Source organism: Parasteatoda tepidariorum, chromosome 10 (assembly GCF_043381705.1).
Source record: "Parasteatoda tepidariorum isolate YZ-2023 chromosome 10, CAS_Ptep_4.0, whole genome shotgun sequence".
NCBI lineage: Eukaryota > Metazoa > Arthropoda > Arachnida > Araneae > Theridiidae > Parasteatoda > Parasteatoda tepidariorum.
This window is the reverse complement of record NC_092213.1, coordinates 14,410,303-14,437,503: the sequence shown is the minus strand read 5'-3', so window position 1 is coordinate 14,437,503 and position 27,201 is coordinate 14,410,303. Positions and strand designations below refer to the sequence as shown.

The window sequence follows — 27,201 nt, the reverse complement described above, 5'->3', positions numbered from 1 at the left end:
GCAAGTACTGGTTGCATGGTTACACTGCTACGTTTGTCACCATGTCAATTAACAATCCTGCTAATTGTGAAGTGAGTTGTTTAGTTATTTGGTTTTAAATGCAAAAAAAGTTCATTCTGCTGAAATTCATCGATAGTTTGTTAAAGATTATGGTGAAAGTGTAATAAGTGACAGAAATGTGCGTAAATGGTGTAGACTTTTTATTGAAGGAAGAACAAACGTTCATGATTATCTCGATGATCTATTATCGTGAACAAGAAGTACTGGATCAGCCACCATACAGTCTTGACTTAGCACCATCAGACTTTTATCTGCTTTTCAAAACTTATGGAATTTCTTGGTAGGAAAGACTTGGAAAACAATGGCATGTTGAAAGAGACTGTTTACAAACCGGCTTAATAGGTAGGTGGCAGAGTTCTTTGATGATGGGATCAAACAGTCACGACTTTACAAATGTTCCAATGTTAATGATAACTATGTTAAAAAGTGTTTATAAAGTAATTTTAGTTTGTGATACAATTTATGTTCATTTATAGAGTTTCTCTGACTCCACCATAAAACAGTTGTTGCTTAAAAAATGACTCTTGTATTAACATTTTGAGTATAATTGTAAAAAATACTAAAATAATTTATAAAAATTAATGGATGCAAAGAAAAATTACTGAAAATACATTTTGATAGAGATACTTACTCTATTAAGACACTTAGAGCTTTGTCAAACTTTTTATCATATATATGCAGCTCACTCAAACTTTCCAAAAGTACTTTTGAGTCTGGAAATAAGCCCAATTGTTCTAATACAACACTTATAATAGTCGGGACATCATAAACGTTACAAGGCCATGATCGTACAAGATCCAAGAAACCCTTAAGACAATAAGATTTATGCTTGTCAGAATATACAATAGAAGGCATAAAAGTTTAACCAAAAATAAAATTAAATACAATCATATTGAAAGTTGATATAGTAATATAAATTTATTTTTTATATTTTAAGAAATAAGTTGTTTTATAAATATGTGCTAAAAATTTTTATGCTTTGTTATTAAATAAAAGCAGTAGCTTATTGTATAAGCTTTGTGCTATCTAGGATAAGTTCATAGAAAAGGGGAACTAGGATTTGACATAGAACACAGCTCAACACTATCTACAATAGGCTCAAGTAAAATGAATATTTTATTGTAAGGCCAGAAATTGAACACAGTTATACAATACCCACAATAGGCTGAAGTATGAAGAATAGTTTATTGCATGCAAGCTTTGGCTGTATATTCAGGGTATCTGCTACATTTTAGATTNGCTGAAGTATGAAGAATAGTTTATTGCATGCAAGCTTTGGCTGTATATTATCTACTGTGATCACTATAATCATGGTTAGGAAAACCATGGCATTATTGAAGAAATATAACAGTTAACAGCTAGAGGTTTGAAGTCATAATTATGTTATGTAGAAAGTAATACAGTCAAATTTTTTAATTTTATTTTATAACTGTCGTCGAACAGCCGACCCAATTTTGGGTTTATGACTACTCTGTAGCCTTATAATTTTGTACCTAATCCAGAAGACAAGGGAACTACTGGATCAAGTATTAGGAGAAATTTGCCTTCGCGTAACTAACCCGCATTTGCCTTATATGAAGAGGAAGACCACGAGAACCTCTCACGGTTAGCCAAACGGCAGCAATTTAGAAGCATATTCCAATTTAAAATTTAGAAAAAAATCTCAATGTAAGTTGGTCTATTGTAAATGCTATAAATTAGTTTAAAAGAAAGATATATAGTCAAGGATGAAATTATAAAAACTATACAATAATAACGAAAATAATTACAAAAAAGTATTCATAGTTAATGGAAGTAAATCTATTATAAATGATGAACGGAATGCTACATTGCACAAGATATATAAAATTTCTTTCAAAAGTACAGGACACAGTATGTGATTGATTTTTAAGGTATGGTATGATAACTAACAAAATAATTCAGATGCATTTTCAATTTAAAATTTAGAAAAAAGCTCTATGTTAGTTGGTCTACTGTAAATGCTATAAATTCGCTAAAAAATATATATTTGACTGTCTCATACAAAATGATTAAAAACTATATTATAATAAAGAAAATAATTTCAAACATAGTTAACAGTTAATGGAAATAAAGCTATTATGAAAAAACTTTACTTTGTGAATCACACAGTAAATAATGATGATTATTTTATTGTTATACAGATTTATAGATTTTTAAAGAGAATATTTTGTTATATGTAAAATCAAACCAATAACAAGAATTTGTTTGTCTTTCTTATAAAATAAAATTATCTTAAATAAAAATCCAGAAAAATAACTTATTTTTTAATTCAAAAAATAAATAAATTAAAGAATGATGTGCAGGTATTTACTTTCTGATCATGTTGCAAAAACTCATTTAATATCATTTCATAAATGGCAGGAGTTAAATTTTGGTCTGTTGGTAAGAACGGTGCAATGGCTCTCAATTGCTTAATCTCTGCAAAACGATACACGGCAGTTTCCCACACCTCTTTGTTGTCACCAAATATAGTTGAACACAAGGAAGCAGCATCGTTGTACTGTTTAAGCTCTAAAAGATGATCCAAGTATAGGTTGCCAACGGTCTGCATGAAAACAAAATAAAACAAAATTAAAATATATACAGGAAATGCCTAAAAGATTTTTAGACAAAAACTAACATTGTTAATGAGATTCATCAAGTAATTCTGGATTTATTTAAAAGGTTATCTATCATTGAAGTAAAACTGTTATACAGATGATTGTTTGAGTAAATTGAGAAACATTATCATTAATGTCAAGATATAGAGTGAAGCAAAACACATAAATATATATTTTGAACAGGGATGTACAAACATGTGAAAAGTAGAACATAAAGCATTTGATAGTTTTTAGTATTAATAAAAAAATATTAAAGAAAGCTTAGGAAAATTTCGAAAACTGCTGTAAAAAGAAGAAATTTTTTTATTGTTTATCCTGCTGCTTGGTTTTACTAGCTTGAGTTTGCTGCTTGGTTTTACTAGCTACATTTAGTTTTGTGTACGGTCATGGGAATATTGCTCACATAGAAATGTAATATTTTTTAAAAAATGGGTAAAAAAAGGAAATTTCAAGATATTAATTTCAACTATTACAGTCACCTATACTGAATTTGCGACAAAATATGTTTCTAACAATAACTATTTTGGGGTAAATAAAAATTTTAAATTTGATGCCTCCAACATGGTATTTTTCTAGCTTTTGTGGCCCACTATGCAAAAAAAGTTGTACATTCCCATAGTACAGAAGTTTAAGAAATCAACATGAGAAAAACTGACCAACAAAGTTAGATTTGATTGAAATATCTGACCCTGTTCCAAGATTGATTTATTCTGTCTATCTATATGTTCTAAATTACTAAAAGCAAAAATTAACAGTTAAAATAAATAACAATATTTATCTTTAGTACAAAAATATCAAAATTATGAAGTAAAAATAATATATCCACATTTTTCTTTCTTTCGAGAAAGGAATTTAGATTTTGATAGTTTACTTCGATTACAAATAATATCAGGCTGATATTTGACACTTTAAAATGACACAGGGTAGGTATCAAAATTTAAATTTAACATAACAATACTAAACAAATGTTCGTTAACATAACAATACTAAACAAATGTGTCTTTATGTTCGTTTGTGAATGCTATGTCTTAAATCTGCAGAAAATATATTTTGAATTGATATGGAAAATAATTTTGAATTTTGCTAGTTTATTTTTTAAACTTAAAAACTACACACACACATAAGTTTTTAATTGAATGTAAGCTATACGAAATGCATTAAGTTTATAGGCATTTTAGTTTGAAAAATTCATTATAATATTGTTATTTTGATCCATGGCCAGGGAAGAGAAAAGATGAATATTCCCGTCACATTTCTGCTCTCTTAAGATCTGATCCTTGAACTCATCTTTCATTGAACCTGTGCAGCGTAACATGCTACTTTTATTTTATGAATTATTTACCTCTTTTTAGAAGCAAATTATGCATTACAACAAACAATGGTAATGGGACAAATTAAGCCCTCTTTCTGGGATTAAAAAAAAAAAAGACTACTTTAATAAAAATAATAAAAAGTTTACATGCAAAAAAGTTACTCGATATTGAGGTATTTTTCACTAAGACTCTCATAAATGATTAAAATGTAATAACTAACAATAATTTTATTCTAAGATAACAAATTAAATAATACTCACAATTAAATTATATTTTCGCAGTTCTTTGCTTTCAGCAACAGCTTCCACTGCTTCCTAATAAAAAGAACATACTAAATTAATAAATATTAAATTAAAAGGATAAATATCTGAAAAAAAAAAATTTTTTTTTGCACCTTATATTTTTCATGCTCAATAAGCCAAGCAATATGGTCATCATCATTCCTAGGTTTTGCCACAACAAAATCTTTTAAACTCAATATAAAATACAAGCCTTCATCAGCTAAACTATCTAAAATAACAAGTTTCACTTAATATATAACAAATCAAAGACATCAACTTTATGAAATTTCGTTAAAATTAGTGCTAATTTAAAAAAAAGAGGTAATTATATATTTTAGTTAGCTACATTTAATGTTTGAAACATTCTGGGGATAGTCAAGGCCCATCCAGAGCTGTTGTGCTGATGATGATATTTTATGCCAGGACGTTTAGTAAAAAGAACAAGGTACATGTCACAGGCTACAGAACATCAAGCATTCTGCAATGGAAGCATCGTGATCTAGGTAGGAATTTCAATTGGATATTGCTCCGACCAGCACATCTACAGCTGGGGTTCTGTGACAGTTGTATGGCATTGGGATAAACTCCTAGACCATGGATGGGCCAACGGTGGTCCGCCGGAAGATTTTATCCGCCCCGCGGATAGAATTTTAAGTTGCCAATCCATGGCGAATACAAACAATATACATCCGTTTTCTTGTCTACTTTGTTTAAAGCTATTTTTGTTCCTTCTCTTTTAACAAAGTACTGATGACCTTTTTACTTTCTCTATTTTTATTCTNGAAAAACATTTCATAAGGATCTGATATTCTCTATCCGAATTGGAGCACTCGGGTTTCGGTTTCAAGTGTGCGCGCATGCGCAAGTCATAACGTGGGTACGACATGAAGTCCGCGGGAATGATTACGTAGCAAACTCCCCATTTTTCGTGAAATGCATGGGATCCACCAGATATCACTGAAGGGGGGGAAAAATTATTCGGAAGAAAAAGCACTTTTTAAAAACGCCAGCTGAAAAAAGCACCTTTAAAAGCTTTTAATAACGAAATCCCCAAAAAAGCACCTTTAAGTACTTTTTACAAACGCTACGCACCCTGACAGATGATTGTTTGAGTAAATTGAGAAACATTATCATTAATGTCAAGATATAGAGTGAAGCAAAACACATAAATATAATAGAACAGGGATGTACAAACATGTGAAAAGTAGACCATAAAGTCCTTGATAGTTTTTATTATTAATAAAAAAATATTAAAGAAAGAGTAGGAAAATTTAGAAATGTGCTGTAGTAAGAAGATAATTTTGTATTGTTTATCCTGCTGTTTGGTTTTACTAGCTTGAAAGGTCATCATTTAGTTTTGCTTACGATCATGGGAATATTATTCACATAGAAATGTAATATTTTTTTAAAAAATGGGTAAAAAAAGGAAATTTCAAGATATCAATTTCAACTATTGCAGTCACCTAATACTGTAATAACAACAAAAATTTTTTTCTAATAATAACAATTTTGGGGTAAATAAAAATTTTAAATTCTATGCTTCCAACATGGTATTTTTTAGCTTTTGTGGCCTACTATGCAAAAAAAGTTGTACTTTCCCATAGTACAGAAGTTTAAGAAATCAACATGAGAAAAACTGACCAACAAAGTCAGATTTTCTCATTCATGTCAGATTTGATTGAAATATCTGACCCCGTTCCAAGATTAATTTATTCTGTCTATGTATATGTTCTAAATTACTAAAAGCAAAAATTTACAGTTAAAATAAATAACAATATTTATTTTTAGTATAAAAATATATCAAACTTATCAAGTAAAAATAATATAACCATATTTGTTTTTCTTTTGAAAATGGAATTTAGATTATGAAAGTTTACCTTAATTACAAATAATATCTGGCTGATATTTGACTTTAAAATGACGCAGGGTAGGTATCAAAATTGAAATTTAACATAACAATACTAAACAAATGTCTTTATGTTCGTTTGTGAATGCTGTATCTTAATTTTGCAGAAGATATATTTTGAATTGATATGGAAAATAATTTTGATTTTTGCTAGTTTATTTTTTAAACTTAAAAACTACATACACATATCGAACGTAAGCTATACGGAATGTATTAAGTTTATAGGCATTTTAGTTTGAAAAATTCATCCTAATATTGTTATTTTTATCCACTGCCAGGGAAGAGAAAAGATGAAGATGAATACTCCTGTCACACTTCTGCCCCTTAAGATCTGATCCTTGAACTCATCTTTCATTGAACCGGTGCAGTGTAACATGCTACTTTTATTTAATGAATTATTTACCTTTTTTTAAAAGCAAATTATGCATTACAACAAATGTTGGCAATGGGACAAATTAAGCCCTTTTTCAGAGATTAAAAAAAAAGACTATTTTAATAAAGATAATAAAAAAGTTAACTAGTTACTAGATATTGATGTATTTTTTACTAAGACTCTCACAAATGATTAAAATGTAATAACTGACAATATTTTTATTGCAAAATAACAAATTAAATAATACTCACAATTAAATTATATTTTCGCAGTTCTTTGCTTTCAGCAACAGCTTCCACTGCTTCCTAATAAAAAGTACATACTAAATTAATAAATACTAAATCAATAAATATTAAATTAAAAGGATAAATATCTGGAAAAAATATTAAAAAAATTTTCACCTTATATTTTTCATGCTCAATAAGCCAAGCAATATGGTCATCATCATTCCTAGGTTTTGCCACAACAAAATCTTTTAAACTCAATATAAAATACAAGCCTTCATCAGCTAAACTATCTAAAATAACAAGTTTCATTTGATATATAACAAATCAAAGACATCAACTTTATGAAATTTTGTTAAAATGAGTGCTATTTTTTTTTTAAAAAAAAGAGGCAATTATATATTCTAGTTAACTATATTTAATGCTTAAAATGTTCTGGGGAAGGTCAAGGCCCATCCAGAGCAGTTGTGCTGATGATGATATTTTATGACAGGACGTTTAGTAAAAAGAACAAGGTTCATGTTACAGGCTATAGAACATCAAGCATTCTGCAATGGAAGCATCATGCTAGGTAAGAATTTCAATGGGATATTGTTTCGACCAGCACATCTACAGCTGGGGTTCTGTGACAGCTATATGGCATTGGGATAAACTCCTAGACCATGGATGGGCAAACTGTGGCCTGCCGGAAGATTTGATCCCATCCGCGGATAGAATTTTAACTTGCCAATCCATGGCGAATATAAACAATATACATCCATTTTCTTGTCAACTCTGTTTAAAGCTATTTTTGTTCTTTCTTTTTTAACTAAGTACTGATGACCTTTTTACTTTCTCTATTTTTGTTCTACAAAACATAAATTGACTTAAATAGCTAGCACAGACAGCTTCAATTGGTAAAATCTCGAAAGCAGAAGTTCTTTATAGAATAGCCGTAGATTTGCGCCATCTGAAACAGTTGTTTCTAAGTATGTCAAAGTTTGAGTTTTACAAATCATTACCAAAAGCTAGTTTCCCCAATTTAATATTTCATGCCCAGAAAATCAGTGCTATGTTTGCTTCCTCTAATGTATGTGAACAAGTGTTTTCAACTTTGAACCTGTGAAAAAATCTTTTTAGAAGTAGACCAACAGACAAACATTTAGCCTCGTTCCTTAAGATAAGTACACCTCACTTTGAACCTCAATATAAGGAACTTTTAAAAATGAAATCGCAATTATACTCATTAAATATTTAAATTAAAACTTGTATATCGTTTTCTTATTTTAGAAGTTTTTACTTAGCCCAGCAAACTTTTTTTTCTTCTCAATTTTTGGCCCTCAACCAAAAAAGTTTGCCCATCTCTGTCCTAGACCCACCCTATTGTGAAACCGTAGATTGTTAGTCATATCAAAATTATTAGATAGTTGTGTATTGTTAGTTACACAAAAATTTACAGAGCAAAAATAAAAGAGATACAAATACGAGTTTTTTAAGGATAATTTTAAATTACTACCACTAACAACAAATACAAATGTTTCACAGCACAATGTATGTAACAAATGCTAATGCTTTTGAGCTGAAAAACACAAGCGTCAAGAGATTTTGAGAGATTAGCAAGTGAGCCACAGTTAAGTTAACAATTTATTTATTATTTGTTTTTAAACCTCAATGCAACTCAAATTTTAACTTAAACCTGATCAATAAATCTATACAGAAAATTTTTCTGAAATATTTTATGGTAACGTTGAGAAAACATTCTTACCTAAATGATAATCAATGCATCTATACTCTTGATAACCTCTAAGAGTGAGGATATCACTTAGTATGAGGTTGTATTTTTCGCCATCAGCTTCAATCACTCTTAGCTGAGGTCTGGAACCTACGCAGAGGGAATCCTTGAAATAAAATTCTTTATCTTAGTATTAAAATCAAATTAAGAACATAGAAATCTTGATTAAGTGGCAGAAAATAAGTAATGATAACTTTGCTTAGTATTAATATAATTTCAATAAACTTTTTAAAATGTGAAATAATAATTGAAGTTGGACAATGCATTACCTAGAATTATATCAGATCATTCTACGAAAATAAAGTCAATAGAATTTAAATAAAAAATAAACCATTTCCTAAATTAAGGAAGAAAATTGATGATTAATACAGTGATTGTATAATTTTAATAAAGAGAATTGATAGAACAAATGAATACTCCACAGTAAAGAATTGTTTATATGTAACTATTGAAATGTTTGTGACATTTCAGGGACACAATGGTTAAAAAGTAATGATTTATCCATATAAAAATTGTGTAAATTTTAGGATGTTGTTCAAGCACACGATAAAGCAATCAATAGAGCCCGGATTGTGATGACCTAAAAAATCTCAACTAATGCCCTTAAAAAGTGCAAAAATGCCCTTATAAAGGACAAAAAATGCCCNAATTTTAGGATGTTGTTCAAGCACATGATAAAGTAATCAACAACAGGGGTAACCAACCTTTGGCAAACCATAAGCAATTTTTTAATCGGTGAGTTTAGATGTACCATATTACACACAGTGCCAAAAATAAAAAATTTTATTTAAAAATTATCCAAGAATTTGATCATTTATTAATTACTATAACCACAAAAACAGCTTTTTGGGTTGAAAAATACAGAGAGATCAGGAGAAAATAGCAAGTGAGCTCACAAGACACAGTCAACAATTTATTTTTTTAACGTCAAAACAAATCATATTTTAACTTAAACTTAATCTATAAACACAAGAAACACTTTAATTATTATTTCTTTAAATATACAACATATAGAGAATTAAATTGACAGTAATAAGATATAAATAAATAAATGAAAATAACAGAGGTCAAACCATAAAATTGGCATAAAAGAATATTACACCACTCTTTCCCTGTTTTAACTTTTAATAGCTTTTTTCTTAATTCAAAATAATAGCATTTGAGAATAAAATATTGAGGCAATTTTTTTTAATAAAACTAATTTTATAATTGACAATAATAAGGAATTATTTCTAAACATACTTATTAACACATAGTAAAAAAATACAAACAAGAAACTAAATATGTTACATATTTTATAGAAAATATTAAAATAATTTTTTAGTTAAAGCCATTAGAATATTACAAAAGCATATTTTTGCATTAGTTTGAACTCCCTTCACTATGTCAGAAAACATAAGTAAATAAAAAATATTCTCTGTCCTCACCTTAAGGGCTTAAACAGTGCTGAAATGGCTTCATACAGAAATCAATAAACTAGAAATACACACTCACGAAACAAAATTTCTTGTTAGATTTTTTTCCCCCCCAGTAGATTTCTATTCTAAGAATTATGATTAGCTATATGAATGTAACTATATTTTCAAAAAGGAAATTTTTAAAAAACTAAAAAATTTAAAAGTAAAATTACATCATTTGTTTGAGAGACAGTGAGAACAACTAATGCAGCACCCAATGACGATATTCCACAAATAAAGAAATCAGTGTTGAATATTGAAGCTGAAAAATAAAAGAGCAATAATAAAATTAATTTGTATAAAATATACAGCAAACATTTGGAGAAGAAATTGATTTTTTGATTAAGTTAAAATATTTAAGAATACTTTAATTTAAGACCAGATATCATCAATAGATAACATTGGGTATATGCCCCTCAATTTGAAATTTCTAAAATTCCTTCTCAATATTTCAGACAAACAGAGAACATTTTTATCAATCATTATAGATTGAGATTATTGTAAAACCATAAAAAGAGGTGAATCTTTTCACAGATTTAAGAATTTTTTGTCATGATTGGAATTTAGAGAACAAGTGAATTGTGCATTTTAATTTCGTCCTTCCTCAAAATTTGGAAATCTGCCACACTTATGCTATTGATACCCTTAAAATTCTAGATGTTCCAGAATTAGGACAATGATTATTGAAATTTTTTTTCCTGCTTATATAAGCAATCAGTAACAGAATTCTCCCTTGAAATAAAAAAGGGCAAGGCACTCATAAGTTTTGAAAGGGCATTCACTTAACACTGCAAAAATTTATTAAAATGAGTATTATGTAATAAATGAATTTGATCATCAACAATTTTTAAATTACCCTCTTGTACTATTTTATGGGTGTATTTCATATAAGTAATTCTCACTTATTATCAAACAAAGAGAAAAACTTTTAGTTTATGAAAAATAATTAAAAAACAACCCCTGTGCACAATTTTTTTGCAACAAAAAAAAGTAAACTTAAAAAATGATCAATGGTGGCTAAACAACTTGAAAGTCTTTTTTTATAATTTAAGGTGAAAATTATGAGAAATGAACTTTGGAAGGTGCATTTTTTTTTTTAAAAAAAGGTATTCATTTAAAAAAAATAATGCTAAAATTTAAAAACACTTAAAAAATTAATTACTATATGCCCTCCCCCAGAAAAAAAGTGAAGCTTTATAAAAATTAAACCAGTTAAGAATAATCCTAACAAAATAAATATTTGTAATAGTAATCAGAATTAAAACCTATAAACAGAGATAATCTTACCATAGTGTAATTATTATTTAAACAGTGAATTAATTTTTTAAAAATAGAACATGAATAAAAAAGCAGTGGTTTTTAGGGATGGCGGTTTACTTTTACAAAAAGGGTAAAGAGGGTGCATCAAAATGTAGGAAGGGCTAAAAACGCTTAGGGAGAACACTGCAATAAATGCTCATAAAACAAAGCCTGTGCAGGTATCATTTTGATATGACTTTTGTTTATAATTATAAAAATTTACTAACACATCTAAATATCTGCATTAGTATACTGAATATTTTAAAATGAATTACAACTTAAAATTCAACTAAATATTTTATAGAATTATTTGAACAAGCAAAACTTACAGTGCTGTAGGTAATATTTTCAGTGACTTTAAGAAGTTATGAGAATGAAAATTATTTTTCGGGATGTAAGAAGTCAAATAAAATATAATATTAAATACACTATATAGAAAAATAACAGATTTTATGAAAGGAAAATTTTCAAAGTTATGGAATTTGTAAAAAGATATATTTCAGAATTTTAGAGTTCAGGGTTAAAATTTAGTGAAAGTTCACATTTTGAGACTTAAATTTTTGTGAAGATTCTTTAAAACAATCTTTTTAAAAACTGACCCCTGCTTTTTAATCTTTACTGCTTAAACCCTGCTTTTTAACTGCCCCCAATTTTTTTAAAAACTGAAAACATCCTATTAATTTTTATCACATGATAGTATCAAATTTAATTAAAACACTCAAAAATACAGTTATGTTCTATTTTTAACAAAACTCTTCAACTGAAAATAGGTTAAACATAGGGAAACTAACTGATTTTGACATAGAAGTGAGGTGGTGACAACTGCTCCTTCAATGGCACAAGTGAATTTTTGAGTCCATCTGATGGCACTACTTGACATACTTTAACACTATTGGCCCAGCCAATCAAGAGAGTTGAGCTGTCCTTCCAAAACAAATTGCAGCGATATAAATCGCCCCTCAACCTGATTAAAAGAATATTAAAATTTAACACATATTCAGACCTTTGCTTTAAAAGATTAATATTTTTCTCTTAATTTGTTAATCTAGAAATACTCTTTTCAATCCTTTTCAGTTTAATTCTTTTTCACCTTAACAATATAATCAAACTAATAGTCAATTAACAATTCTGTTTATTATACAATTACACGTCGTTAACGTCAACTCTAAGAGGGACAGAAAATTCCTTCACATTAACAGTTCAGAGAATTTTTTTTTTATGAAAATTGTACAACACACCAACATTTTCGATTATTAATATCTGTTATCTATTTGTGCTTACCAATCTTAAATTTCTATTATGAAGATGCAAATCAATATATATATTTGATTTTAATAAATGCTCATACTTTGCAATTTATATTAGATTAATAACTTCTATACATCTCATAATAAATATGATCAATTACATTAAAAATAATCGAAAGTTATAAAGAAAAAAGAAATATTATAGTTTAGACAAAATTTAGAAAGTTTACTTACTTTCAGTGCTCTATTTTTCTTTTTTACCTCTGAAGAAGCAAATAAAAAATTACTGAAAAGTAATTTAAGTAATAAAAGTAAATTACTGAACTAATAGAACTAAAATGATTTATTGTACAGATTAGAGAGGATGACTAACAAAATAATCTGCTGTTTTGGTTTCTAATTCTTACACGTTTTCAAAAACTCTTCTAACATATCAATTGTATCTAAAAAATTATTTGACTTCTCAATTAGTGAAATTTAAGAAAAAGTTTAGCTTCACAAAAATTCATTTCAGCAAAAATAATTACTTAGAGCAATCTATGAGAGTGGGGGAGAAATAAATATTCCTATTGAACAATGGATCAATATTGGTGGTCATTTCTCAAGATATGGAAAGTAAATTTTTCTTCCTTACATTCACACCCTGACAAGAGACAGACCTGTCTTGTCTATGCTTCTGAAGCTTACACAATGACAACATTTTAGGAAAAGTGTATCGCAATATTCGAGAGAAAGATTTTTCAGATTAAAAGGTTTAAATAAAAATAATAACTGGAAAAGGCAATTTTACTGCACAAGATTTAAAAACAATCCGATATTATTAAATGTATAAAAACAACTAAAATGAATTGGATGGCCCATGTGATTATGAGTGATGACAATACAATAATAAAGAGATTGCTTTTTAGACCCACTGGAACAGGATAGCGCGGAAGGCTTTGGTTTAGATGAGCAGATTTGGTAGAGTATGATTTTCTTGCAATTAATGAAATGAATTGGAGATCAGAGATAAATCGGAAGTCGTTATGGAGAAGCCTTCAAAGGAAGGCATTGGCCTACATTGGGCTGCCTGACCAACTATGATGATGATGTCATTCACACCCATGAAGTTGCCCAATGAGGTGAAAGAAAACTCTATTCATATTAGAGTACAAAAGGGCTTATGTTGTTTCCCGTGACAGGGTGCATAGCCAAATCTTTCAACAAAAAATAACCACCTTTTAAATATTTATTAAGAACTCAAAATATATTTTTAAGCACTATATACATTAACAAAATGCAAAATAATTTTCAAAGACATTAAATGACCACAATAAAATAACTAGTTTCTGACAAAGAACTCTTTTCTTGATTACATTAGCCATTATAAAAAGATCAAGAGATTTTTTGATTCAATATTAGAGGGTGGAAAATGTGGGAATATCTTGCAAATTGCAGCTGAGTTGCACATGAGAGAGCAATAATCTCACTGAACCCAGTCTAGTAGACGCACATGCATACTCGCAATTATTTCATCAAACATGTAAAATGATTGGTGCTTTCATATGCTATGGACAACAGTACAAAGAAATAGAGCGTGGTTGAATGAGTTGTGAAAATGTTTAATAGAACAATGTGAAAAGCAATGATTTTACATGACTTTTTAACATGATTTTTTAAATAATCAAATTACATATCATGTTTCTGCTTTGTTTTTTTTCTGAAATAAAGAACAATGTTTTTTATAAAAAGTATTTTTTAAACAATAACAAAATCAAATGCAGAAACATAATTTAAAAGAACTTATTGCACAAAACTGTTTCAAGTTACTTTGATTAGACATTCAATAAAGAATTTAAAAGCTATTCCTAATAGTTAAAATAAATATGAATAATTAAAAAAAACAAGAAGATAAAATATTATTAAAAATATAAACATAAATGCAGCATGTGTGTGAATATATAGTACTCACAATGGATCATGATCTCTCTGAATTACTGTAATTGTTCTACTTGTGCTAATATCATATACACGAACAGTCTGGAGGAAAAATAAACAATGAATATTGACTAAGCAATTAAATTTCTGAAACCATCAATTTCAAATCAATATATTTGTTGACAAAAATTATTCACATTTTGCCTTTTAAAGTAAAATACAAACAATTCATCATTAAAAATGTAAATTGATAAACTTTCCTTAAATTTCTAAAAAAAAAAATTATTGCTTATTACTTTATCATTAATATACCTCCTCTGATAAAATCGCAAGCAAATACCTGAACCTGTATAAATAGCTTATTTTTTTTTTAAATATTTCAACTTATTTTCAGTATTTCAGCATAAATAATAATAATAAAAAACTGCTTCAAAATTGCGACATATATCGAAAATATTTAGTGTAGCGTAAGTGAACTGTTTGCATTTCCAATAGCTAGAGACTACTGATTATCATAAAGCATTATTACCTCTACAAAAGTTGCTATTTTAATAACTTTATTCTTTAAATTACATGAAAAATTGTTGCATTAATAAAATAACACTGTAAAAATAGTTTACAAAAACTGGGTATTTAAATAAAAAAAAAGGGCAAGTAAAATCAGATATCAAATACTTTTATGATAAAATATGAAAAAGCTAACAAAATTATAGCTTTTTTTTGAGAAATTTTTTTTTTTTTTAAACAATTAAAGGATGAGCCAAAGTAAAATTTTTAAAGCTAAACTGTTAATTTATTTTAAGAAGGATAATAATTATCTTACTTTATCACTGGCCCAAACAACAAATCTATCACGCCACTTTATATTTCTTATTGCTCCTTCTCCTTGATATAAGACATTTGGTTTATAGCCAGTCAAAAATTGACGCTCGTAAAGAACAACCTGTAAAATAGGGATGTAATATATAGTAATATGGCCAAATAGCAACATTTGTTTTTAAAACAATCATTATAAATATTTCTTTTTATAAATAAGTTTATTCATTATTGAAAAATAATCAAAACTTAGCTTTTTTTATTGGTATGGGGTAAAGGGAAAAAACTATAATAGTTATCCATTAGAAATATTTAAGATAAATAAAAAACTGACTAACAGCTATTAAAAATTTTTTTTTTTTTTTGTTAAGTAGAAAAAAAATAAAAAAAATTCTCTGAATTCTTAAATCAAAACTTTAATACTAGAAATAATATCTTTTTAAAAAAAAATATTATAAAACCTTTAAAGAGATATAGTCTATTGAAAATGCTTTTAAAAATGCATTAATGATTAATTCTTATTTTACATTACTGATTAATTCTTATTGTACATACTGACTTAGAATTAGAAATTGCCTCAATAATCCAATAAGAATTAATTGAGGGGCTCAGTGAAAAAAACAAGTAAAGTCCAAATTTTCAAAAATATTTCTTATGTATTTTTGACAATGGGAGATGTAGCCAGAGCTGTCATAAGGACAAGTAAGATATTTGCCCAGGACTATGAATTTTCTTAATTAAAAAGAACCTGTCATCAGACATATTCCTTTAAAGTTTTGTTTAGTATCTGAAAAACATTTTATGATGTGAACAGTTTAAGTGAATGTTGAGAATTTATAGATTGTATGAATTGGAAACTTGTAGAAAAAAATAAAGCCAAGGCATAATCGTTATTTCTCCTTGTCGTCAAGCGATAACCTTTTAAGTTAATTTACTCAAATTCAATAAATGACCACCTTGAAATTTTCCTCTTTCACATTACTTCATATATACCTTATCTTCTCCAACTATAAATCTACGGTGAGCACTTCCTTTTGCAAAATAAGGGTCAATAGCAACAGATCTGACAGGTCTGAGAACAAAGACATGTGCATTGAGGTCAGAAGAGTACAATCCATGAATAGCAACCTGAAATTAAAGATGTTTTTAACAATTGGTAATATTTGGATATGAAAATCATGCTCAAAACAAATTACATTAAATTACTTTTCCATCACATGCACAAGATGCCAAATATTCTCCCTTCTCATCAATACTGATCTGATTTACAGTTGTAATATGCTAATAAAAAAATAGAGAGAATGAAAATGAGTTAATGAATTTAAAATATCGACACATTCTAACAGATTAATGAATACTTAATTAATTGATATAAATAATATGAATATTGTTATTTGAAAAAATTTAGGAAAAAGAAATTACAATTAAAGTTCTCACCAAATCAAGTTCTTTATTTCTTATGCTATTTCCTTGATGGTCAAGAATATGAATAACACCAAGATGTGTACCCAAAGCTAAAAACTAGAAAAAGAGAAAAATGTATCCCAAATGTATCACCATCAAAAAATAAAGTAAGAAAGTTATTAAAGCCTCACATAAAAATTCAAATAAATAACTAATTGTAATTTTTATTTATATTCAGATAACATAAAAAATACTTTAAGCATAGAGATTTAACTGGAAAAAAAAATTACTCACATTTACAATATCTAAAAATATCTTTCATATTTTAATTTTTAAAAATCAAGATATGAAATTAAATTTCTTCTAATGATGCATAAAAAATACCCATAACTGCTTTCCTCAGTATTTTTTAATTAATTATGCAAAAAACATTGACACATAAAGTACTTATACTTAAAAAAGTATAAACTCTATAAATACTAACAAATTTATTTGTCATGGACTAATATTCGTTGATGGTGTATATTTTCAGAGCCATAGAGAAATAAGTCCATGGAAACAAGTCTTTGAACCAAGTTGTATTAAATCCTTTTAGAATTCAACTAGTTTAGAATTCAAGGATTTGAATAAAAAATTTTTTTAAGGGTAAACTTCCATTTATCGTGTTCATCATATTTGTTTATTTATCATTTTCTATTTAATATCTGTACAAAAAATTATTTGATAAAAGAAACAGCATTTTTTAGCCACCCTGTAGGACTTTCATAACTTAGGATCTGATGATCAAATGTCATTTAGGGAAGTTTTTTCCCCCCTTCTTTTTTATAAACATTATTTATACATGCTTATTTGTATTTAATGCAATGCTTTTAGTATATTTTGCAGCTTTCACTTTTGAAATTAATTTTAATACACCTACATTTTTAAATAATTTATACATGCCCTATTTGAAAATCAAAGATGATGAAATAGTTTTTTTAAAAATATATTTCTGTTGAAATTCATTACAATAATAAAAAACAAGAACATATATAAAATTTCAGACTTTTTGTCAAATCTTTCATGAAAAACAGTTTCAATGTATTCATTCTGTTTACCATTATTTCACTGTAAATCTCTAAATTAATTAGTTCTTGAAAATGGGAATATTGTGAACAGAATAAATGATGATAAATAATTTTGTTTAGAGACATTTTCACAATTGATAAATAGCATGTCCTTCACACATCTCCAAAAAGTAACAACAAAAGTATGAAAAATAAATCAATATATATATAAAAAAACATTAAATAAATTTAAACAATAAATTTTTACTTTGGTATGAACTGCAATACAGCTAGCAGCATCCTTTCCAAGAAGAATATTAGGGACATCATTTGCTATTCTTTCATAACAAAGCTTTGGTTCTACTTCCTATTAAAATAAAATATTTTTATATTAAATTAATTTCAGAAAAATTAAGGATCATTAATTTAAATGATTCTTTTACTTAAAATAATAATGAATATAACAATAGAACTATAAATCAATCGTAATTCCTAAACACTTATCAATTTATTAGATAAAAGACATGAATAAACTAAAAAACATTACTTGAATATAGAATTGAAAAAAGGTGATTTAGGTAAAGATTTGAGCACTGATTCCTTACACAAACAAAACATATAGGTTTAAATGCTACACAACTGGATTTCGATTTCTATGGTGATTCCAGCCTGAATTTACCACGGTCTTAGAAAAAATATCACCATTAGAAGGCTAATACAAAGATTGTTCAACAATGGGCAATATAACAATTAATTCAAATAGTAAAACACTATTCAAAGAAACTTAATATTTGATATAAAGATGATTTAGGCAAGTATAATTAAAGGAATTAAGAGGTAGATTCTGATACAAATAAAAGAAAGTTACAGAGCCAGATCTATACACAGCTGGAAATTCCTACTGTGATCTCAGTTTGAGTTTATCATAGCTTTGAAATAAAATATCATTATTGGAAGGCTAATTTGTTACACTGCCTGTTCATCAATTTAATTGAAAAAACTATCATTTATCTATTAATCAATGAAAGTAGCATCCTCAGTAGGAAAGACTTTTGAAATAGGATAAATGCATGGAAATAAAATATCCCCATTCTATTAAATGAATTTTCATTCAGCAAAATAACATGGAAATAAAATATTATCATTGGAGTGTTATTCCATTATAGAGAAAGTTTATCAGTAGGATACACATGGGTATAAAATATCTCCAAAGGTGGCTATATGGATTGTTCATTTTCAGTAAGTTATTTCTTTATTTGTCAGATCTTGACTTAAAATGTAAATAAAAATATTTTTAACTTAAAACAGTTAAACGAAATAATAATAATGACAAAAATTGTGATTTTATACTAATTTAAAATTGAACTTGTTACAGTACTTTTAACTTTTATGCATTAAGATTATTTTAACTCCACCAGTAATAAAAGTTTAACCACAAAAATTTTATTCCAACACACATAATTGCATAGTTAATATAAAGAAACTACTAACTTCTTCAGTATCATCTGAATCAGAATATTCTTCCTCTTCTTCAACATCATGATCACTCATCTGTAAATTACAATTAATGAAATTACTAATTAGTATTTGGCGTTAAAGATTTAATACATAAAGAAAAATTTTATTATTAATCTGGGAAACAAAACCATTATTTTGATTAGAAGTTAAAACCAAGCCCAAACATTAGAATGTAAATTACTCACAAAATACATACAAAATACCACATGTTTTTGACAGTAACAAAGTTGAGATAAGAAGAAATTTTTATTGTTATAATATTTGAAACAAAATTATTTTTTAAAATCAGTTTATAAATAGTTTGACAACAAGAAAAACACTTCGCACAATTTGTATGCAACACCATAATTTAGTTTACAAATTTTATTTTTTCTATGAAAAGTAAATAAATAGTAAAGTGTAACTCCGTCATGTGACAATTCAATTTATTTATATTGTAAGTTAAAAAAATTACCTTTATTCGATTTCTTCAACTGTTATTTTAGCCATTAACATGTAAACAAATGCTCTCCAAGTTTAAACACTTGTTTTCCCAGCGACGCGCACTTCGATATTAATCTATTAATGCATAAATTTAAGCTGCCTCATTAAATTGTCGACTTGCTTCCTCTAAATTCCTTACATCCATCGTATTCATGAAATGATACCACCCCTTCTGTTTACATTACCATTCAGCCCTATTCATATGTTCCTAGTCCATCTATAATAATAATAATTTCTTCAAAAAGTCTTTAAAAATAATAAGCTATAGAATTTTCAAATATAAATTAAACTGTATAGTAATGCACAGGAGTTATTATTTGAATTTCTTTTTTCAAACATTTAAAAAAGGTTTTTCTTACGAACTTATTTCTTGTTGCGGAGTTATACGATGCAAGTAAAAGTGAGGGGTCAGTTATGTTTACAAATAACGGAATTTGGCGCGCCGTTAATATGACAGCTATTTAATTAATTATTTGTAAGTTATTTGACTTTCAAATAATTTAGAACGATTTAAAGAGTCATCTAACTAACAAGTTCCAGTTTATGGAGTAAACGACTCAACTGGGAGCTTTTAATTCCGCTAATTTTTACTTTCACCCCTTAGTAAGACATCTTCCGAACAAAGGGTAAGTAACGCTACATTCCTTAAAAAAATAAATTTGGCTTATTTTTTATTATAAATGATCACTGTTGCAATTGTTTTGACCACAATTTACTTGTAAACTTAAAACAATGTAAATTTCACCGTAAACAGAAAACGCATGGTTTTCGTTTGACTTTGTGATATTATCATAATTTATAGTGCGGTGGGCATGTACTGATGCTTCTAAGTGCTTGGCCATGAATGTTCGCGGGAGGTGATGTTTGGCGGCTATATTTTTGTACGAAATAACTCCTAAAGTTTTATTCTTTACATTATGTGCGCTATTATTAGCTTTTTCAATTGTAATCTGAGGTTATTATGTACTATAAAACAATATGTTTTATGAATGAATATTGATATTTGATATCTATATCTGCGGTAGGAATGGTGTAGGAACCGGCCGTTTGCTGATAGGTTGATTTGCAGTAAGACGCTCGGTGGGCTATAACATTATTGTAATTAGTGATGCAGTGCGCTTTAATAATTTGATGTCATTATAGACTTTGATAGATTTATTTATTTGTTGCAAATCGCTTGGCTGTGATGTAACGTTTGCATGTGTTTCTTGTTTTCATTATTTGCATAATTTATTGTTTGAAGTTGCGTAACTATAATAGTGTTGTTATTTGAATATGCAAATTGAAACAAATTCTTGAGACTTGAATTTCTTAAACTTTCTCATCTTTACAAAAACATTTAAAGGTTGCATTTTAATACAAACATGCCTGAAGTTTTGTTGTTTCAGCATTATTGGTACTAGATATATTTAGCTTCTATCGAAATTTATCAATTTCAAGCCCATTTCAATATGCAAATGACTAGATTAACTACTTATAACCGATTTTTGAAAAAGATAAAATAAATTTACAATCTTTAATAACTTAGTGCGTTTTCACAAATTTCCCCCAAAAATTTTAATAAATATTTTTTTTATTAATTGAAATTTTTTATTTGAAATTTCTTGAAAAAAAATTATGTTTGCTAAGAAATGTTATTGATGCTTTTCAAAAATATGTACTTTAATTAATACTATTAAAATTAAAAACATTAGTACAGGCTTATGAATTTGTATTCATCTTCTAAAGTATTCTGTGTCTTGATTTGTTATCAACTATTTTTATTATTAAAGTAGGTATTACAAAAATAAATCTGCAGCTTTTTTTTTGTGGGGGAGGGGGGAGTAGGATTATAATTTATATATGTGATATTTTTTATATTTTATTATTTTTACAAATAAATTTTTTTAAAGGACATTCTTATTTTGACACAGAAATTTTCCATATGCCTATATTATCTCTAATTTTTAATTTTATTTACAATTTCTAATGGGTATAAGTGACATCTATAATAAATAATATAAATAAATATATGCATATTATATTGTTTTGCTCACATTTGTTTGTTAATCAATGCCTAATAAAAATTTTATGCGCATATTAAAAAGATAATCTTATGTTAAGCTACTTGCTCTCTGAAATATCATGAATTTAAACATTATTTAACTCTGTTATTTACAAACAAAATTTTTGAATTAATTGTGTGTATTCAATGCATTCATATAGTTATATGAATTTCTTTTAGCAGCTGTTTTTGGGACAACACTATTGAGACATTTACTTCTACAGGGTTTACTGTTGATCGGTTGAAGACTTAGCACTATGTTTAAGTAGAACTATTATGTTATATGGTAAATATTTTTCATTATTCAAATTATAAATAAATGTGTGTTTAAAATTATAGCATTAAGACTATATTTGATTTTTCCTCCTCATATATATTCTGTATGGAGTCTTATTTCTGTATTCAGTTGGTGCAATAATCTCATATTTTATTATAAAATTTGATTAGTTTTTTTTTGTTTAAAGTTCTTTTCGGGGATATTTCCGTATCTTGATCTGTTATGCTAACTACAATCGCCAAGGTACCAAATAGTTTTTAAATGTTGCAAATTTAAACAGCAAAACATGTAGATGTTTGCCCGGGGAAGCTACCTTTTGAGTTGGTCCCTTTCTGGTATGCTTTTTTTTTAGTTTCTTGCGGGCCACTGCCTGGAAGTTTCCAAGATTTGGTAATTATTCTGCCACAGATAACGATACGGAAATCTCCTTTCTTTTCTTTAGTTTAGTTTTTTTTTTGTAGTTTAAAGTTAGCACATGTAGTTTGGCACTTAAAAATAAATGTTTTTTTATTTTATTTTTTTCCTTATTTTTAATTAAAATTTATTCGAAAACATACTTTTTTTTTTACACTTTGATATTTGAGCTTTTTGTGTACTTTATTAGTCACAATTAGAAATAATATTTTTTTTGGGAAAAGTAGAAAAAAAAGTGTTCAGATTTAAAAATTTTTTTTTTCTTCTTTCATATCTGTGCTTAGAGTTTTAAATTTTGTATTTCGAAAGTTGCCAAACACAGCTAAGTTTTAAAATACTATTTTAAAAGTTTTAATAAATGCCACAAAAATGTCTTTCATATTGTATTTAGCATTAATTTTATTATTTGCTGATCAATATTTTCTGTGGACAAAAGTTATTACTTTCATTTATTAAATTTCTTTCTTTTTTTCGATTGACAAACATCTAATATACTCACAAAAGGTTGCATTCAGCATAATTTATGTGAATTTGTAATATTTTAGTTTTTAATATTTTTGTACTATTTTCTGTAGAAAAAAATGCCATTTCCATAATTTGATATGGAATCTGATGACAGTGTAGATGATTATACAGAAAATTTACCTACCAGTGCTGCTAATATAGTAACAAATGGGGTAAATTCTGTCTCCCCTAGAACATTCAAGACTGAACAAGTAATTAGGTTTATAATAATTACTAATTAGTTTAGATTTATATAGTAATTAAGTTATATAAATGTTAAAATGATTTTGTAGTAAAATATATCCATAAAGTGTTTAATTAACTTCTTGAATTATTGAGCATTGTTTAATTGAAAATTATTGGACATTATGTTAGACTTTAAATGTATAATCTATTATAATTGTATATAATTGTTCTTTTCTTTCCATTCTTTATCAGATTTAGCATATTTTATTCATAAATATATGATGATTCATGAAATATATTCATAATTGTTTAATTAACTTGCTGAATTATTAAATATTGTTTAATTGTATATTTAGTTATTGAACTTCTAATAGTATAATGTATTGTAATAGTATATTGTTTTTTTTTTTTAATTGTCTATTGAGCTATTACATTCTTTATGAGGGTTAGCAAGTTTTTGATTGTTTTAACCTTAGATAAAACCATTATGACGACTACTCTGCATGATCTTAAAAAGTAACATTTGTGCATTGGTAAATAGTACATTGCCTGTAATGTTAAATATTAAATTACCATTTTTTTAATGCTAATTGACACATGTTGTAAAAAAAATGTCGTTTTCTGAAAATAAAAATCATTTTATTGCATAAATATGCTAGAAAAAGAGGCTAATGTATGATAATAAAAGATCTGCTATAAACACTGTCTTCCCAGGAAATCAATTAATAAATTTTTGGTGAAATTATGTAAGGTTTCATGCATGCCAAGTATCCTGTTTTTTAAGGAAGACTCCTGTATTTTACGACTCTCTCCTGTTTACCTGTATATTTACAAACTTTGTATTTTTCGAAGAAATGTAAAAAAAAAAAAAAAAAAAATTAGCAATAATATCTCTGCTGATGGCAAAAAATGCTTCTTATTCCTCAACAGATGGGGGCTATTTCCAGTACTGCAGTATGTTGAGTATTAATAGTTTAAGTAATTATAAATAATGATTAAAAAAATCTTTAGATTAAGATTTAAAATACATATTTTTTATTTCGCTAAATGTAAGTGCTTAAATTTCCAGTTTTGAATTTCTCTTTTTGACTTGCGTGATTATGCATAATGTATCAAAACTACTTGTAGCCTAAAAAATGTCGGTTGTAAAATCTCCGTTATTTTATTTCTCTAATGTTAGCAGATATGAGGTTTAAAAATTTTTTTTTGCAATGCAATAAAATTATTTTTATTTCAGTAATATAACTAAATTCACTATGTAAAGATGAATATGTATTTCGAAATACCTTATGAAGATGAGAATTGTCAAATTAAATAAAACATTAATAGAGGAAAATAGATAGTGTGAGAATATTTCGGCTCAAAACTATACTTTTTTATTATAATTGTTGTACAGATATTTATTTGCTGCACATCTGCATTTTGAATGAATGTTTGAAATATACTATAAAAATTTAAATTTTTGATGCTTTATCTTCAACTAGTGTGACAGTTTAAACCAGTTTTTGATATTTGTCGTTGAAAATACCCAATTTTGTTAATTTTTTTATCGTTTGTATTTTAATCAAATCAATTTTATTTGATTAGTTTTGGCTATTTTCATTTAAATCAGGCCTCCGAGTGACATTTTTTTTTAAACATGTTGAGAAATAGTTAAATCAAATTTGAAATATCTCTTTTTATTAACTATTTAATTTAAACTATTTTTTTTCTCTATTAGCAGAAAACTATTAAACCTTATTAATGCTAGAAATTTTCTTTCTTGTAATAATGATATTAAATATAGGATTTTAAAATTTAATTTTTTATTCTTGACTTTCTGCCTTAATATTTATCTGGTTTTAAAGTTACCTTACTGCTCAGGCATTTTCTTTTTAAAGTTTAAATCAAATTTGGAGCCTCTGTCTGCTAGAAAATACTCTCATAAGTAAAGTATAAGTTGTAATATTGGTTCAAATCAGAATGAGATATTAAATATAGATATTTTTCCAAATTTCAATCTGGGTTTTAAGTGTCATTATTTCGGCAGTTAGCATAATGCCTCAACGATTATAGGTAAAATCAATGTACTCCATAAAGCATATTGGTTAATCAAGTTTTATTATTTATTTTTTTGTCTGATTTCATTAATATCGACGGCTTTATACAGTGAAATAAATGGAAAGAAATGTATATAAATTATTAATTTATAATTTTTTAACATAAGACACATAAATAGTGAACTTAAATGATTAAGAAAGATTTGTTCTGCCAAAAGTAATGAGAATAATTGTTTTTGTTTTTAAATTTTTTTTTTTGAATTTCGGATCTAAACAAAAGGAATTTACTTTTTATTTGATATCTATCTTCTAATAATAAATTGACTCTCTGTCTTTACAAATTTATGAGAGTGTTGAGCTTAAATAGAAATACCTACGATTACATTTATTCAGTGATTTTTTTAAAATAATTAAGTATTTGCCATTTTACTTAAAAATATTAAGTGTTTTATGTATAATATTGTTTATTATTTATATTAAATATTATTAATACTCTTTATGACAGTTTTAATAAACCATAAAATTAAAAAGTAAAAAATCTGTTTAAAATGTATTCAATTAAAATAAAAAGATTCTCTTTAAAGAAGACATGATCTTTAACCCTTTCGAGCCGACTGTCACATATATGTGCCAGCAAGAAACGCGCTCACTTCCCGACCGACACACCCGCGTGTCAGAGAGTTTTCTCGTTCACCCCCGACCGTCACTTATTTGTGCCAGCGTTTCGGAACGTTTTAAAAAATGAAATTTCTTCCAAAAGATGGCATTGTATGTCCATATGGTTTCAGATACATGTAGATTTGACCTTCTACTCAAGATGAAAGTACATTCACGTGGTTTTTAGGGGAAGGAGTGGAGGGGGGGAATGTTTTATGAGGGCTCTTTAAATTAGCACGTGATATTTATTTACAGTAAGTAAGGGAGTTTTTTTTTTCTCTCGCTACTTTCGATTTTCGGATTAGTTTTTAGTGGATAATTAGATCTTGTAGGCTTGAATTTTTTTTCTTTTTACCGTTAGAATGTCGAAGCGTCGAAAATTTTTAACTGAGCTGGAAATAGAGGAAATTATGCAAAATATTTAAACTTATTAATATTTATATTACATTTAAACAAGAAATAACTTAAGTAAATAAAGTATCCATAGAAATATATATAAAGCATATGTCACTTAAATACTCTACAGAACAATATTAAACAACGCGCTGATATTTCGGTAATTTCATGGAATTAGGCTTAACATCGAAAAACCCTCCGGCCCTGGGGAGACACACGCTAGAGAGACTGCCTGCCTCAGCTGTAAGCGCGCTTTCGCGCTTTGCGTCGCGAAAGGGTTAACAACTTTAAAGAAAAAACCTAATTTTTTAAAATTGCTAGCTAGTCTTTTCATTGATTTCATTTTTATTTCAGGTATTCAACCCATGTGGTGATTTGCAACAACATGTAAGTAAAATCAAAACAAAATTTTTAATTTTTTAACATGTATTAGTTTTATTATTTATTTCATTATTAATTTTAAATGTGTTATTACTATTTACCAAATCTAGTTAGTAATCAAGTTATATTTGTAAAAATCTTTTTTTTCCCCTAACAAAATAATTAAAAAATTAGCATATTTCAAATATTTTATTTATGCTTCTCTAAATATACTAATTATTGTTACTATTCCAGAGCTTAGAATTGACAATTAGTATTTTAATGATACATTAGGTGTTTTTACTACACTCTTATTTTTAAGTCTTCAAATTTTTTAATTTGCTTGACAGCATTGCAAATAATGTCTCTGACATTTTACATGGTATATTGACTTTTTTTTAATTTGTATCAGGATTGTAACATTTAAAATACTTTGTTTTAAACATTTTGAAAACATTTAAAAATGTGTTTTAAACATGTTTTTTTTTGTTTAATTACTTCACCTTTGTTTTTCAAAATTAAAGGATAAGTGGCAAAAATCTTTTAGTTAGAAAAACAGTTTTATTTTTTGTTCAATAATAGTGTCTA

At 27.1% G+C, this 27,201-nt stretch overlaps 2 protein-coding genes across 31 annotated transcripts in view; one reads left to right on the top strand and one right to left on the bottom strand.

Moving 5' to 3' along the window:
• LOC107446762 (vacuolar protein sorting-associated protein light) overlaps window positions 1-20,123 on the bottom strand; it is a 35,887-nt gene extending 15,764 nt beyond the window's left edge. The window contains exons 1-15 of the mRNA XM_043049427.2: window positions 19,708-20,123; window positions 19,227-19,286; window positions 18,004-18,102; window positions 16,723-16,806; window positions 16,492-16,566; window positions 16,279-16,413; window positions 15,293-15,412; window positions 14,504-14,571; window positions 12,097-12,269; window positions 10,180-10,268; window positions 8,523-8,655; window positions 6,956-7,071; window positions 6,806-6,859; window positions 2,393-2,626; window positions 692-867 (exon numbers count right to left, since the gene is read on the bottom strand). Coding sequence (XP_042905361.1) covers window positions 692-867; window positions 2,393-2,626; window positions 6,806-6,859; window positions 6,956-7,071; window positions 8,523-8,655; window positions 10,180-10,268; window positions 12,097-12,269; window positions 14,504-14,571; window positions 15,293-15,412; window positions 16,279-16,413; window positions 16,492-16,566; window positions 16,723-16,806; window positions 18,004-18,102; window positions 19,227-19,286 — 1,616 coding nt within the window. The 5' untranslated portion in view covers window positions 19,708-20,123. The remainder of the gene's footprint in view (window positions 1-691; window positions 868-2,392; window positions 2,627-6,805; window positions 6,860-6,955; window positions 7,072-8,522; window positions 8,656-10,179; window positions 10,269-12,096; window positions 12,270-14,503; window positions 14,572-15,292; window positions 15,413-16,278; window positions 16,414-16,491; window positions 16,567-16,722; window positions 16,807-18,003; window positions 18,103-19,226; window positions 19,287-19,707) is intronic.
• The window catches only part of LOC107446763 (pou domain motif 3), a 32,437-nt gene continuing 25,355 nt past the window's right edge, over window positions 20,120-27,201 (top strand). For 5 of the 30 annotated variants that reach the window (XM_043049440.2, XM_071186365.1, XM_043049439.2 and 2 more), the window contains exons 1-4: window positions 20,129-20,362; window positions 21,964-22,066; window positions 23,047-23,187; window positions 26,608-26,640. In XM_043049440.2, coding sequence (XP_042905374.1) covers window positions 23,074-23,187; window positions 26,608-26,640 — 147 coding nt within the window. In that variant the 5' untranslated portion in view covers window positions 20,129-20,362; window positions 21,964-22,066; window positions 23,047-23,073. Of the gene's footprint in view, window positions 20,363-20,489; window positions 21,133-21,960; window positions 22,067-23,046; window positions 23,188-26,607; window positions 26,641-27,201 lie in introns of those variants that run through there. The other 25 variants (XM_071186367.1, XM_071186364.1, XM_071186362.1 and 22 more) reach the window with 22 other exon arrangements.